At 48.4% G+C, this 15,599-nt stretch overlaps 1 protein-coding gene across 1 annotated transcript; it reads right to left on the bottom strand.

Annotated features, from left to right (window-relative positions):
* Nucleotides 1–9,813: 9,813 nt before the first annotated feature.
* Nucleotides 9,814–12,126, bottom strand: LOC101758800 (plastid division protein PDV1). Its single transcript, XM_004967412.2, has 2 exons — nt 11,711–12,126; nt 9,814–10,613 (listed from the first exon to the last, which is right to left on the bottom strand). The coding sequence occupies exons 1-2, from the start codon at nt 12,002–12,004 to the stop codon at nt 10,113–10,115; spliced, it is 795 nt and encodes a 264-aa protein (XP_004967469.1). The 5' UTR covers nt 12,005–12,126; the 3' UTR covers nt 9,814–10,112.
* Between the last annotated feature and the right edge of the window lie 3,473 nt (nt 12,127–15,599).

Raw genomic sequence — 15,599 nt, 5'->3', positions numbered from 1 at the left:
AGCAACATATAGTCAAATCATGGGATAATTAGGCTTCATAGATTAGTCTTCCCGTTTAGATTCATCTTATGTAATGGGTTTTGTAAATAGTCTACGTTCAATACTCCTAATTAGTATCTAAACATTCGATGTGACGGGTACTAAAAATAAGTCAGTGGAAGAAAACGGGGCCTAAAGTTTAGTTTCGAATGCTAATAAGAAAAATTAAACATGAGCTAATTATAAAACTAATTGTAGAAGTCCAGAGCTAATTTGTGAGATGAATATATTAAGTATAATTGATCCATCATTAGCAAATGGTACTGTAGCACCATATTATCAAATCATGAATTAATTAGGCTCCATCTATACCATTAGTTTTATATTTAATACTTTTAATCAGTATTTAAACATACGATGTGATAGGGACTAAAGTTTAGCTCTGGTATGCAATACTACAGCTAGTGCAGAGTAGTTGGCAAAATAACCCTGAAACATTGGAAGTACATGGAGTACTACTGAATGAGTAGACTAGTAGTATATCTGCTGATGAAGCTAGCTAGCGTGATGTGGATGTCGACGAAAAGCTGCTTTTTTTCGGGGGACCTAGAATGTTGGGCAGCTAACGTACGCTTCCAGGGCCTCGTGGGCGTGGGTGACCCTCAGCTTTTTTTTTTGTGCACGAGCGACGTAGAGCCAATGAACGTGTGAAGATATTTCCATCTCCTCCGAGCTAGCAGCTGTATATCACTAGTTTGGAGCTTGGAAAAGACTAGAGTAAGGGGGCGTTTTCTTCCCGTATCTTATTTTTAGCACGTGTCACATCGAATGTTTAGATACTAATTAGGAGTAGTAAATGTAGACTATTTACAAAACCAATTACATAAGTGGAATCTAAACGGCGAGACGAATCTATTAAGCCTAATTAAGCCTAATTAATCCATCATTAGCAAATATTTATTGTAGCAACACATTGTCAAATCATGGACTAATTAGGCTTAATAGATTCGTCTCGCCGTTTAGATTCGTCTTATGTAATGGGTTTTGTAAATAGTCTACGTTTAATACTTCTAATTAGTATCTAAACATTCGATGTGACGGGTGCTAAAGTTTAGCAAGTGGAAGAAAACAGGCCCTAAGTAGTTCATTAAGCTACCATGAGTTTTACCATCCAGGCTGATCTCGCTGTCTCGCTTTCGGTAATCCTACGCGCGCTAAACATGCCTGCCTACGACCTCAGGTCGCTTGGGACAAGCCCACATTTGGGTGTGATTAGGCGGAGGGTCTGCATGCCGTTCCTCGTCAGAAGCTGTCCGTCCCCATTGGCCGAGAAGCCCTGTGATGTGAGAACAACGGCCTCAAAAGGCCGACGCCATGATTGTTCACTTCACCATCCTACGGCTAAGGCCTCCAACAGTTAAGCTAGCGTGCCACCTCAAAGGCTGAGGTGGCTCTTCCACGTTGGAACAAGAGACACCACGTCCATCAGTTCAGCTCTTGGCACGTTGCTCAAAGTTTTTGCGGGACCCATGTGAATAATTTTTTTACTCTCTCTCTTCCTCTCCCGTCCTCCGTTCCTTCGGTCCTTGCACAGCAACAGACAGAGGTGCAGCCGCCAGCATCGAGCTCTCGCCGGACCACCACCTCTTCATGCTGCTCGCATACATCTAGCAGCCATGGGCGGCGTTGAGAGCAGCGCCGGAGCCGAGCTCGCCGGCGGCCGCCGCAGATCCGCAGCGACTCTCACATGCTCGAGGTCGAATCTGGCGGGGAGAACGCAACTGCTCCCGTGCAGCGGAAGGTGCTGGTCACGGCAAGGTCGTCCAGCCGCGCGTGTAGGAGCCACCCGGTGAGATCGGCCGCGCTCTGCGTCGCCTCGCGGGCCGGCCGCCGTCCCCGCTCCGCCCCGCCTCACGCAGCGGCGCCGCCGACCCCGACAAGGCTATTTGCACTCCCACCTCCGCCGGCCGCTGGCCCGGCGAGGCCGGCAGCCCCCACGCTCCGCCCCAGCTCGTTCCAGGTTCCACGGCCGCAGGCCCCGGCGAGGCCGGCAGCCCATTCTTGCGTGCTCGGTGATGCTGATGCGAAGGGGGCGGAGAAAGGAGAAGCGAGACACGGAGAGAGAAGAGATGGGTGCGCCACAGGGCCCCGCAAGACCTCGTAGTCCGTTCGAGCTAAGCGTGGAGATAAGACGTAGCTTTTCTATCTCCCCTCTTCTCTCCTCCATGAAATCGAAATGCTGACTTGGACCTCTATAAGCTAGCTGATCTGTCACGTTGGAGGAGGCCTTTGCATCATACTGCACACACCAAAAAAAGAAGGGAACAAGAACAGTCGCAGTGCAGGGCTGCAGATTTGCACTGTGTGTGGTGTGTCATGAAAGCTCTTCACTTCGGGGCTGTTTGGATATGAGGTGCTAAACTTTAACAGTGTCACATCGGATGTTCGGATGCTAATTAGGAGGATGAAATATGAGCTAATTATAAAACTAATTGCAGAACCTTGTGCACATTCAGCGAAATACTGAGTCTATTCCACTATAACTCATTATTTATCTATTTCTGCCTCTCTCTCTCTCTCTCTCTTCATGGACTAATTAGGCTTAATAGATTCGTCTCGCGAATTATACTCCATCTGTGCAATTAGTTTTGTAATTAGCTTATGTTTAGTACTCCTAATTAGCATCCAAACATCCGATGTGACAGGTGTTAAACTTTAACAGGGGTTTCCCAAACACCCCTTCATCTTCAGAGAAGGCCAGCGTACAGTCCAGGCCTCCAGGCTCCAGGCAGTCGCCCTGGCGTTTGAATCGTCTTTGGGCGCATGGCATTGCATGGGGAGGATAAAACTAACAAGGATCGCATTGGCCCTTGCAAAAGCACGGATGCCTCTGCCTGGCCGCTGCACCTACACGGCTGCACTGCATGCATGTAGGACGTGCCGTACGGCGCGTCAGGCCCCGGAGCAAGCAGTGCCCCCCGTGCCCGGCGCGTGGGTTGCATGGCCTGGGTGCCGGATGCGGCGGCAACAAGCAAAGCCACAGCCGAGCCGAGCCGGCCGGCCGCGGTTAAACAACGGGGAGGGACAGGGACAGCGCTGCCTTGCATTGGCTTTGGCTCTATCGATCCGCGGCAGCCGATTTGTCGCGCCCCTCGGCACGTTCCCCCCCGGCCCCGCCACGCCCTGCCGCCTGCCTCTGCCTTGCTCACCCGTGTTGCTCACTTGCTCTGGACCAGGCGACCGGCTCCAATCCGGCAATCCGGCCACGGCACACGCTGGCCTGGCTGCCCAGCTGGTGATACACGGATACCACCTCATCCTTTGCTACTAGTAGTAGAATCTCTGTCGTCCGCGTCGACCGGAGTACCTTGCCATCTCCGACAGCCTACCACCAAAAGGTGTCCAGGAGAATCCAAAGCGGAACAAAATTCACCAAACATTCGAACCTCAATGTTTTGTTCCATCAGATCGCGGCTTCAGCAACCAGCACGCGTGATGCTGCAGACAAGGTAAATGCCCCGTGGTTTTACTGTTTTCCATGATGCACCTGCACAGCACGGAGGAGCAGCGCAGCAGAGGCTTTTTCCTCTCCACCGCCGCGCCGGCCGGCCGTGCGGCGCCGAGAATATAAACTACGGGGCGTCCGCCGTGCGCGACTGATCGCCGAACGTGGCGTCGACGTGCGCGTACGTGCGTGTCTACTCTATATACAAACAGGTAAAACAGCCGCGGCGTCTACATCACGGAACCGAGAGTCTGGAGCGGTCACGCGCCCCGCACGTGTGCTAGCTCTAGCTGCGGCGTGCGTGCGTGGCTTTTCCGGCCGTACCGGCGTGCCGAGGAGTGGAGCTCAGCGGAGCCTCACCGACCGACACGCCGACGACGACAACGACGACGGCACGGCCGGTCACGGCGTGGGGCCGTGGGGGCGAACAAGAACAACACAACGGGCGGGCGGGCGGCGGCATCGATGGAGCTGCCCCTGATTTTCTGGAACCGGAACTCGAGGCCATACGATTCACGGTCCAGGTTCCGAGCTCCATCGCCTGCTGCTGCCACGGCGTCCTGCAGGTAGTACTAGTCACGACGCTTCATTTCTTCGGTAATGCAAAGAAATCCCAGATGGAATTTCAGTTTTGTTTCTGGAGAGGAAAAAAAAGGCGGCATTTTTCTGACCCCAACTCGATCAGCAGTTCACTTATAAGCATCTTTCAGGACGCCATCAATGGCGCGACAGAAATTTGTGCTAGAGCACTTGAAAATCAATCATGCCCGGCCAACCACAAAGCTCTGAAATTCCTGCAAAGCGGAGTCACTCACATCAAGCATGCATGCACTTCAAAGGAAACTAGCTTCTTTTGTATTATCTCTTGTAACTTTGTGCAGAGAGATAACATCAAATAGTAGGCGACCTCATCATTCCAAGTCATAATCCCCAGGAGAGAGCCATCTCATTTGACCAGTACTTTATTGGAGAGTCAAACCATTTTATATTTGATCAAAATTATACAGAGGATCATAAAGATTTATGGCACCGAATAGATATACTATGAAAATATATTTAATGAAAAAACTAATGATACTTATTTGGTATCATGAATAGTAGTACTTTATTGTGTAAATTTGGTCAAACTTAAGATGCTTTGACTCTTAAGAGAGTTGGAACGACTTGTAATTTGGAACGGAAGGAGTAGTATGTGTGTGGTCCGGTCCGAGTGGAGCCTCGTTTTCTCATTTCCCATCTCCAAAGACTTCCAACAGATTTTTCGAGGAACCAAAATTCAAGTAATCTTCTGTTTATATCTGAACACCATTTCATACCACAGAGCACGTGACAAATTGTGAGCAGGTGCCCGATGAATGAAACATTAGCATCGTTTCAGTAATGCATGTCTGAAAAGCTCTGGACATTGTAGTACTATTCTGGTGCCGAAACATCTTGAAAAGAGGAGCAACTACTGCCGGGCCCGTATGCAGGACATGGACCACGTAAATTGCGGCAATTTGGTGGTGGTCCTTGTGAGTTGTAACCCTCCTAAAAAAACACACACAAAGGGCTAGCCATTGCTTTGTCTCTTGCACACAACACAAGTTGAGACTCTCGAGTCCTTGGTAGGCTATGGTGCTGAATTCTCAGGTTATTGGCTACAAACAACTAGCTATATCTGGTGATGGTGATGGGAGAACAAAACAATCGAGCTTTTCCCTCACATGTAAGGTGCTGGAGAAAGGTCAGCTAAAGTTCTTGCGTTGCCGCAAAAAGAGATGTCATCATATTAGCAGCAAATCGATCTGCCTCTCGCATCGGTCCGGAAAGCCCCAGCGGTTGCTAGGAGACGCATGCAAGCCCAAAAGAGGCTTATCTTATCTTTGTCACTTTTCAGGAAAAATCTTAGTACCTTCAGCACATCTAACTTCAGCAAAGCTATGCATGTACACATAAAAGGCTATAGTCACCGTTGGATAAAGCAAAATGAAGTGTACATACCGTAGACATCTTCACCAGCTGTGTCTGTATATGTAATTTCCAGTAATAAAATCTGGCAGATATATTTTCATTTTTCGTCCAATAGTCAGAATTAGATCTTTGACTAATGTTACAATCTTCTCTTATCTCTGTTCTGTCAATAAGAAACCGTTGAACCTGGTGTTTGTAACTAGTGATGTAACCAAAACAGAAGCTAGAAGATACTGACCTCCGAACAAAAGATTCCCTTTTTCCCCAGCCTGTACAAGGAATGTTAGTAGAGAATGTAAGCGCGCAGCCTGATGCATGCTAATCACTTGCAAAACAAACCGCATGGCTCCAAACAGGAACGGCGTGCCACCTTTCATCCAGCTTCCTCCCCACGGCAGGCAGAAGAGTTTGTTTGACCAGTTCCTCCGGCAGCTTCAAAGTTGAAAGCTTTGGAAATGGAACGTTACAGACCACCGTTTCAGGTTTAAACAGGGCAGCCTCACAGCCTTATAATAGCTCACCACCGGTTTGTGGTCCTTTCCGATTCGAACAGTGATTCTTTGATGGCACACCTTTGGGTAAAATTTCACTTTATGCTCTGTTCCTGTCTGTTTTTTTTTTGGTCCAAAGCTCCATATGATTCCATGCCGTTTCCAGTTTCAGTGATACATTTTTGAAGTCATGATCCTGAGCAAAATACTTGTTTGGAAGGAAATCAGCCAATGGTTTCTCCTTTGAATGGGCAGGACGAAGAGCTGCTAAGTTCAGAAGAGCTCCGTGTAAAACCAGGTAAGTAGCAAGCAGGGTCAGGGACAGAAGCAGCCAAGCATATGAAGCCGACATCAATCTTTTGAATGAATTCTCTCGTCTCCGGCTCTCCCCCACCCTCTTTGTTGTTTGGCAGATTGCTGTTTCTGCCCTAGGTAGTGTAGCTTTCCAATAACTGCAAGCACAAGAGTACAACATCCTTGTAAAGCTAGGTTCCTTGGGTCTCTCACCTCCTACCACCACCAGTCCACCACCACCGCTCCTTGCATCTGTCCCTTTCACTCACAGCGCAAGCAGCGAGCAGTGGATCCCTCTTTGGCACTAGGCACTCAGCTAGGCTTTCTTTCACATGAATGAATGGCTCTTGTATTTTGCATTCCCAGACCCAATGGAATGGAGGAACAGCACAGGAAGCATGGAGAGATAAGCTTGCGGCAAGCATGCATTGGTGCTGCACTTTTGGCTTTCCTGTCCCATTTTTTCTGCACATCTCCTCCTCCTGTTCTGGGATTGGGGAAGCGGTCTCCGTCTGCTTCAATTAGCCGCTTGCATAGTTGCATTGCATACGCAGGCTGCTCACTGTTGTGGGCATGCCAAGAGGGAAGAATGGTGGGTTTTTTTTTTCCTTCCCTAACCATGCTCTTCAACTATTTTCTACCACTCTGGCCAAGCAATTCAATGCAATGCAGAAAACAGGTTAAGTGGCTCGGCAGGATTTCCTTTTGTACCTTTTTCACCACGTGAGCAGCCGAATTATTGGTGGCTGACTGGCTGGTGAGGAAATGCGAACAGGGCTCGTCCTTTCTGGTCTCATAGATGCATTGTACCAGTGCCATATTCTGAGAGATGTCTCTGCAGCAGGCCACAGCAGCTGGCCCTGGGTGCAGCAGGCTAGGAGTTGCCCAATGGTCAATGGACCTCAAGACCGTTGCGTTGCAATGATCTGGAGATGCAAGGGTGGGTGCTCAGCTACTGAGCTACTCATGGTTGTTCCATCTCCACATTCCATTGATTATACAGTACGGTCTTAGATTTCGGCCGTCCTTGCAGTACTTGCAGGAAATCTCGGCTGTAGATTTTGGAATGGACCTCTGCTAGGGTGCTACTGAATCTAGGTGTAAAGTAGGCAAGCAACTCTGCGTGCAGTGTCTTTCATTGAATTCCTGGCGTGAGTGAGTGAAGGTTCGAGATGGCAGCACGGCATAGGTGCTGTTTGATTGAACCTCACAATAGTGTCAACTCAAGATGGTACCGGGGGCTACCGGCACAGCAGAGCGCAGCGAGCAGTGAAATGGGAAGTTCCACTCGACTGTACTCGACTAAATTCTGAATTTTACAGCGAGCAGTAAAACAGTGCTTGCTTCGCCATACCTTTGTCTTTCAGCTTCTGCTGCTGCTGAAGCCTGTGACTGTAGGCTTTGTGCAGCAACAGCGCGTGCAGAGCTGGGGTGCATGCCATACCATGCAGCTTTTTTTTTTTTTGAGAAGGTGCTTAGCACGTTTTTGAGGACCGTGCAGCTTCAGAAATCAACTGTGAAGAAAGAAAGATGTTTTCGCCGCGGGTATGGCCAGGATGGAGGTCAGCTCTGTGCCGAGCAGGCCTGCAGGCTGCAGTTAACTGGCTATACGGCCATGGTAGCGAGTACAGCGTCTGCGCGTGTTTCTTGTGTTCTGATTCTTGAATCGTTCAGCAATGTACTTACAGCTGATGGAGCAGACGCTATAGTACTTACTTACGAACCCCGGAGAGATTCGTGGCAGGGGACAATCTTATCTGTGGTGCCCCTGTGCCGGGGAAAGAAAGCTGCGTCGCGTTGAGGCCACGTCGTACAGGGAGTGCGCCGCGCGTGGCGCGTCGCCGTCGCCGGCGGACGGCAAATCGGCAGCGGGCCGGGGCCCGGGGAGCGGGCGTCGGCGTCGCGTTGCGCCCCGCGCGATGCGCCGCGACAGGAGGAAGCCAGGGGAGCGTGTGTGGCGGGGCCATCGTATCTCGCGGGGATCGATGTGGGTTACGGCGCCGTGCTGTCGCCTTACGGGCGGCGACAGCGACGGCATGGGCGCCAGCAGCGGCGCGGCGGGTCAGCCGTCAGCGGATTCGGATTCTGGCAGTGCGTGCTCTCGGCCGCGGGCGGTAAACCACCCAGGCTTCGTTTTGCAACCGCAGATATTTGCAAAAATCCAGGTCCAAATTTCTGATGAAAAATGTTTTTTTTAAGGAAGATGATAAACGTTTCCCATATCATTTTCAATCCAAATGTGGCAGTGAAGACGCCATCCCGTGCCGACCTCGATCGATCAGGCGACGAGACGAAATGATGGAGCCAGGCAGCCTATCGGAGCCCTCATTCGGTGCTGGTGGTCTGCGAAGCAACGGGGCACTACAGGACCACCACGGCCTTTTTTGCACTTGACGCGATCGGCACAACAGACGATTCGTCCTAGTCAGGCAGGGTCGGCCAGGCCAGGGGATGGCAATGGCAATGGCAAAGCAAAGCAAGCTGCCGGCTGCCGCTGCTGGAATCCTGCCGCTGCATAAGATGACACACAAGCCGCCACCGCGCTGGACCACCGGCCGGCGTTGAGCGGTCGCCCTTCCGGCTGCCTGACGCCCTTTGGGCTCTGGCAACCCCCGCATGCTCCGTCCAAGCGGGCCGACGGCGTAGCACAGGACCATGAGGCAGGCACACGCCGAGCAAAAGCAGAGCGCAGGCAGTGTTGGCTGGCTTGTGCCCAGTGCCCACGAGACCATTGAGAGCTGCTCTGGGAGGGATCAAGGATGGATGGGCTGCTGCCGCCAGCCTCCTTTTTGGCAAAGTCAAGGAGGCCGCAATGGCATCGGCACATGAGACAAGCGCAACATCCATACTTGTTTCCCTACTTGTTGCTGCTGCTACGTACGGTTGTTGGCTGCTAAAAATTGGGCCCGTTTCAGAGGATAATAGCCTTTCCTTTTTTGTCACTCACTGTCACTGGTCAGGGCTCGTCGGCTCCTCTTCTTTTCCTCACTCACTCAAGGGGCAATGCGCACACCGAGAAAACTTCTTTTTTTCGAAAGGCACTGAGAAAACTTCAGTACGAATTGAGTTGAGGATGGCATCGCCCTCAGGAACATGCCACGATTGTGTGCCCCATGTAGAATACGATGCATTTGTGGGTGAACAAAAAGAAAGATATGTAACCTACCTGTATCAGCATCTATCGCCTGAGAGGCCGCTTCTAGCTGGCTCCGGGGATTCCGGCCCAACCCAGGTCCGTGAATTCATTCATCCATCAGGGATCCCTTTCTCCTGGTGTGTAATGGAAGCCCATTCAGCTTTGCTAGGGGTAGCAGCAAGGAGCGGAATAATTCAGACGCCTAAAATGACAAACAATTGGATTGAGAGATTAGAAAAGCTGGACAGAGATTAGGCATGCATTTTACAGGGTACAAAAAAAGTATATCTTCAGGCAGCGTTAGGTCAGCAACACCATGCAGTGCACAATATAACTCCGGCATGACCTCAGACAAGATACAACGAGCCATCGTTTCTACTTTCATTCAACACAGAAAGAAGGAAGAGACAACATAACAGTGTAATGGATTTTCAACAAAAGATAGCTCAGGACATCACCAACAACGTCGACCAGCAAAAACTCCTGGGAAACGCAGCGTGTGCCAATACAGCCAGATTTGCACACATGTAGGCAATCAACCAACTCCGGGCACAGACTACATAAACAACATCAATAAAAGGTTTTGCTGCCTGAAGGGATACAGTTCACATTACAATCAATTGAACCAACAATAGAGATCGACTCACCTAAACTGATCTGAATCTAGACTCAACAATTCGATGGTTACCTAGAGGACAACACACGAGAACAATCTTCTAATGTGATGTATCCTAGCAAATCATTTACAAATCCCTTAACCTTTGGCTAGTGACACATCAAGATGAGACATTGTACTACCGCCTCGCGATGTCCCCAACCGCGATGAGTTCTTCTCATTGATCCTCCTGTAGGGGTAGTTACCAACTGCTGGACCATGTGCCCCTGAAGCTAACCCACGCAACTGCAGCAGTGCAATTATGCCAATAGTGAAAGCTGCACTGTTCCATAACGCACCACCCAGATCTTTCATACTGAAATTGCTCCCAGCTATAGAGAGGCTAGAAGAAACCATCCTCGCAAAGAAATTCGGACCTTTTACCATGTCATTGGAACTGTCAGCACACTTCTCAGGCTTGTTTACTGACAGAGAAGGCCAAACATCCTGGTAGACGTTGCGGACAAAGTCAGATGCCTCATCTATGACCTCGTGATTCTTCCCATTATGCTCTTTTAATCTTATCGCAAGCATGATGCGACTTTGCTCCAACCTCGCTACGGCAAAATCTCGTTCTGCTTGTTGTTGTGACTGCACAGCCTGCGAAAGAGCACAATGCATGGTTAGAACTGAAATTAGAGTATCAATCATGATGTTTCTTTATGATAGCCCTGGAAAGTTTGTTCATAGAGCTGGAAAGCTCATATTTCAGGAAAAGGTTACAGCAATATTAGATAATTGATACCAAAATGCAACTCCAGTTCAAATTGCTAAGGTAACTTTAAAATGACGAGTGAGAGTGAGTGACAGGAGTGGCTTCACATAACAATTGACAACCGTAAACAACAGCAAGACAGCAAAAACTAGAGGCACCCATCACCCATACATAAGGATTGAGGACGAGGAGTGTAGCAGATAACCGACACCGGGCTTTTAGATTTTCAATCAGATTGCTAGATAGGAGTAGCTGATGACCAATTCCAGGTTTTAAGAATTCCAATCAGATTACTAGCTGATAACCAACTCCAGGCTATAAGAACTTCAGTCAGGTTACAAGATAGCTCCTTCATCTGCCCCTAGAGATCTGAATTTCTTCAAACTATGGCATAACCCCACCAGAGTAGAGATTTTAGTTCATAATCATGGTATGCATATCCCAATCCCAATGAGTTTATGTACCAAATCATACGAGTGTCCACTGGCCTCAAAACACCCAATATGCCACATGAACTTTCACCACTTCTAGTTCCGCGCAGGTTTAAACAAGGCCTGGCTAAGAGATGGAATACAAAGTTTTCCAATTTTCACAATACAGATAAATTGTTCAGCTAACAACTTTTTAGAAATAAATTGTCCAGCTACTTGCAGATCTGACCATTTGCATTTCGTCCAAGGTAGATTTCACTATGAAATAATGCAATGTTCACACCACAACTGGCTATTAGCATTCTCAACAATCACTTCACACAGTAAGTCTAACTCTACCTACATTCCACCATGGTTTCAAGCCTGAACAATAAATCGCTTGATACACCGGCATTTGCAGAATCCTGAGTTAAACATCCCATCAGCAAATTCCCACTACGGCAAAGCCACATGCGAACAAATTCGCAGACCGTACATCACTCACATAAATCGCGGACCAAACGGCACGAACATGATGGGTGTTCTAGGGGTGGGTAAGTGAGTAGACTCACGAGAAAGCACTCGAACTGGTCCTCGAGGTCCTCGAGCGCGGCGCGGATGGCGTGGAGGCTCCTGGCCTCCTCGGCCAGGTCCGCCAGGGCCGCCGCCTCCTCGCCGTCGCCGACCGCGGCGAGGCCCCCGCCCTTGACGTACACGAGGCCGGCGGGCTTATTGTCCCCCGCGGAGGCGCGGCGGCGGACGGCGCGCAGGAAGTGGGCGCGGGAGAGGGCGTGGATGGCGTCGCTGACCTTGTCGTGGAGGTCCCAGATGGTCTCCAGCACGGCCTCCACCTCCTCGGGCCCCATCGGGGAACCCTAGGTCCAGAAGGTTCTAGAACATTCGGGAGGGGGGTGGGGCGGACTAGGAGGAGGCTCGCGGTCGCCGGGGAGGTTTCGGAACGGCTTGGAGGGAGAGCAGCAAACTTTGCGGCGGGGTCTTCAGGTTGCTTTCGTGGCGGTTATTTTTAGCCGATAAATTTGCGTTTTACGCCGGTTACTGTTACCTACCTGGGGTTGAAAGTCTCAGCTCAACGAATGAGGAGTCCACGCTAGTGATCCTACCAATTCACCACTAAATAAAACGATAAAAAAATTCTACCAATTGAACTAACGCTTGCTACTTTACTTCTATGTTTGGTGGTTTCCAAATCAAATTTCTCTAATTTGATCGAACTTACATATAAATATCTTTTAACATCTACAACACCAAATAAATATACTAACACATATTTAATGTCGGATTTTAAAAAATTGATTCGATTGTTGTAGATGTGGGTGCATTTTCCTATGGACTTAGTAGTTAGGATTATAGAAATTTGACTCAATACTAAATCAAAATGATTTACATTTTACAAGAATTGTTTGTCTAACAAAATGTTCCAGTGAAAAAGCAAGTGTTAAAGATACCTGAAATACTCTGTTGTTAGTAACTATTATGGTCCTACTTAAACTTATTGTTTTTTTCATAAACTTGCTTTTTGTGGTTGGATTTTTTTATTTGGTTTAAATTAACCATGCTATTAGTTAGGTTAGCTGCATAACCTAGTGAATAGCATGGTTAGTGAGCATAGCTCAGCTGGTAAGATTCCTTGTGGTGGAATCTACCCATCAGGGTTCGAGTCCTCGACTTATCACCGGTGCTCGTATTTTATTGGATTTATTTCAGGATTTAACCGATGCTATTCTTTTAGCCGTAGGCGAGTGCTCGTCGACGGCAAAGCACCAGTAGTGACTTCGTAAATCTCAAGGATTTGGCGGCTCAATCTTTCGGAGGTACTCATAGGGGTAGAGCTGCATGCGTGTGTGCATAAGGGCGAGTGTGCGTGCGTGTACGTGAGTGTCCGGTAATTCGAAAAAAAAGTTTAGAAATACTAAAAAACATTCCTCAAAATGATCAATGTAGTTTTTTACTATACTAAGTAATTTCCTCCTTTTTAGCAAGGGGTTAATGTAGCTACTACTATTGGGCTGTCGTCGTAGTCATTAAGGCCTGACTCAGTACGATGATTGAGGGCCCAGATTGCGTCAAATCCAGCTCGTATGGGCTAGGCCGGGCTGGACGCATTGTGGAAAGAAGACGGCCGCGAGGAAGACGGCCTCGAGACTCGAGAGCTTTCCAGTTCCCATTCCATCAACGGCCGCCGGCCGCCGCTGGTTTTCTTTCTTCTCGCCCAAGCCGCCGCCGGCGTCCGCCCCTTGTAAAAGCACCGGAGCACGGGAGCAGCACGCCAAGGCAGCAGCGGCGCTCCCTCCCTGGAGTAGGCAATCCCTCACCTGAACACCCCCTGCCTCCCCGCTCCCCCACAGCGTTGGTTGGCTGCCCGGATCGGCATGGAGAAGACGACGACGACGCCGCAGCCGGTCTGCGCGCAGGAGTCGCTGGCGCTGCTCAACTGCGTGGCCGCGGTCCCCTACGACCGCGACAGGTGCCTCGCCCTCGTCGACGCCCTCCGCGACTGCATCACCCAGAAGGTGCTGCTCACCTTTTTCGCTTCTTCCCCCGTTCCTCAAGGAAATGTCCTCAACACTACCTAGAGGCAACTGTATTTCATCTCGATTTTCTTTCAAGTATATTTTCGAAGACTATTTTCGGCCATATACCTGAGAATGTGCTTAACAATTGCAATGTGCTGTATTTGGTAGTATGCTTGCAATCGCCTATTTGGAAGGGAATGATTGGTATAGGAGTTGTTAGGATTTAGTTCAATTTGTACTAAACCCTAGGATTCTGGATCCACAGAACCACTGCTTGAATAGTCTGGACAAAGTATGGACGCAATGCTAATGATTGAAGTGAACGTGCTTTAGGAATAACAAGTAAATTACTAATTTACCGACTGGAACTGCTATCTTGTTTAATTCTGGTTTGGCTTCCTACGACGGCATGCTAGCTGAGGGTTTGAAAAGTGTTTTGCTCTGTAGAACTATTAAAGTGTGTCCATCTCATTGTCTGCACGTGTATAATTTTGTTTCCTTGCTGCAGTAGTTAGAGCATGGACTGTATTAAGCAACTTTTCTGAATAAATTTGGGAAGTGGTTAATTTCTTCTGCCACCATTACAAGCAAATTTGTTGATTGGATAATATTACAACGTGTGGTCAAGCGCCATTCCACACAAAAATGAGCATCCTCAAAAGCTAACTGAAGCTTTAGATGATCATAATCCCTCGTCCAATGAAGGCAAGTTTTATGTCACGCTTGAGATATTTACAGACTTTTCCATTATGAATGCATACGATTGTGGTTGGATTGAGGAGACCAAGGTTGGTGAGTGCTAAACTGCTAATCAAAGGTAGGTTAAATGTGCATTGCCAAAAGGGCTGAAGTCATTTATTTCTGCTTAGCTCAGAGTTTACTTCCGCCTTTAGAAGAGCAATATATAGCATGGAGTAGTGTCCAGGGTCTTCTCAGAGTTTATTCTGATGTGTGGTATTTGCTAAAGCTGGTGTTTTGGCGTGGTATCTGATGAATGATGATGCCTTCTTCATCTCTGCTTTCTTGTTATTTTCCCTGATGATCGCATTGAGTTTAGTAACTCAAAATGTAGTTGGATCTCCTGATATATTTGTTCTCGAAAAGAAATATGCAAATAGCTAATGGCATTTTAACTGTAGTTAGATTTTTTTGATTTGGAAGCCATCACTGTTTGTATTTGTATAGGAAGTAGTGAAGCGTGCACTTGTTGTGTTTGTTTATTTTATAATTTTCTTTTGAATTGCAAAGCTGGCTACCCTTGCTGTTACTCATAAGGTGTCCTGATGCGCTTCTCAATACCCTCTGTCTCGTTTGTCAAAAATGCAGAAAGTAAAGAAGTTTTCACTGGCTGAACCAAGCTCCAGCACCAGCACTGAAGCTCCAAAGAGCGATTCGAAGTCCTGAAGAAATACTAGCGAAGAACATTTCCGATGGTGATGGTGATGGTGATATGATTACAAATGTTACAGGAGTGTTAGATCTGTCAGTCATTTTGTTGAATGAACCCATGTAGAACTGAAGACTACTTTTGACTAAATCTGCCGTAAGCTGTTGATCCGGAAATGTGTCATGTCGGCACAATTTTAGCAGACAAATGCTGACTGATATAATGCGCCTGTGTTGGCCATTATCCCGTTGCAATAAGAAGTGCGTCCGCAGCTGTCGATGATTCGGTTTTCAGGCTTTCAGCTAGCGTCTGAAACAAGCATATGAATTCACAGGCAGGCAGAGGTGTCTCTCATCGTTCTCTGCTTTGTTCCTTTGATTGGTGAAGCTGAAGCTGAAGCATCGTCTGTGTGTCCATGGTGATGGGTTGGTTCTTTTCTGATCTCTGTCTGGCAGGTATAGTATATTCCTGCAGTTCAGGCTCAGGCAAAGTTTAGCACCGCGTGCTCGTCTGATTTCGCGACGATTTGCGTTGCGACTT

The sequence above is a fragment of the Setaria italica genome, chromosome V (assembly GCF_000263155.2).
Source record: "Setaria italica strain Yugu1 chromosome V, Setaria_italica_v2.0, whole genome shotgun sequence".
Classification (NCBI taxonomy): domain Eukaryota; kingdom Viridiplantae; phylum Streptophyta; class Magnoliopsida; order Poales; family Poaceae; genus Setaria; species Setaria italica.
This window is presented reverse-complemented; position numbering and strand designations above follow the sequence as displayed.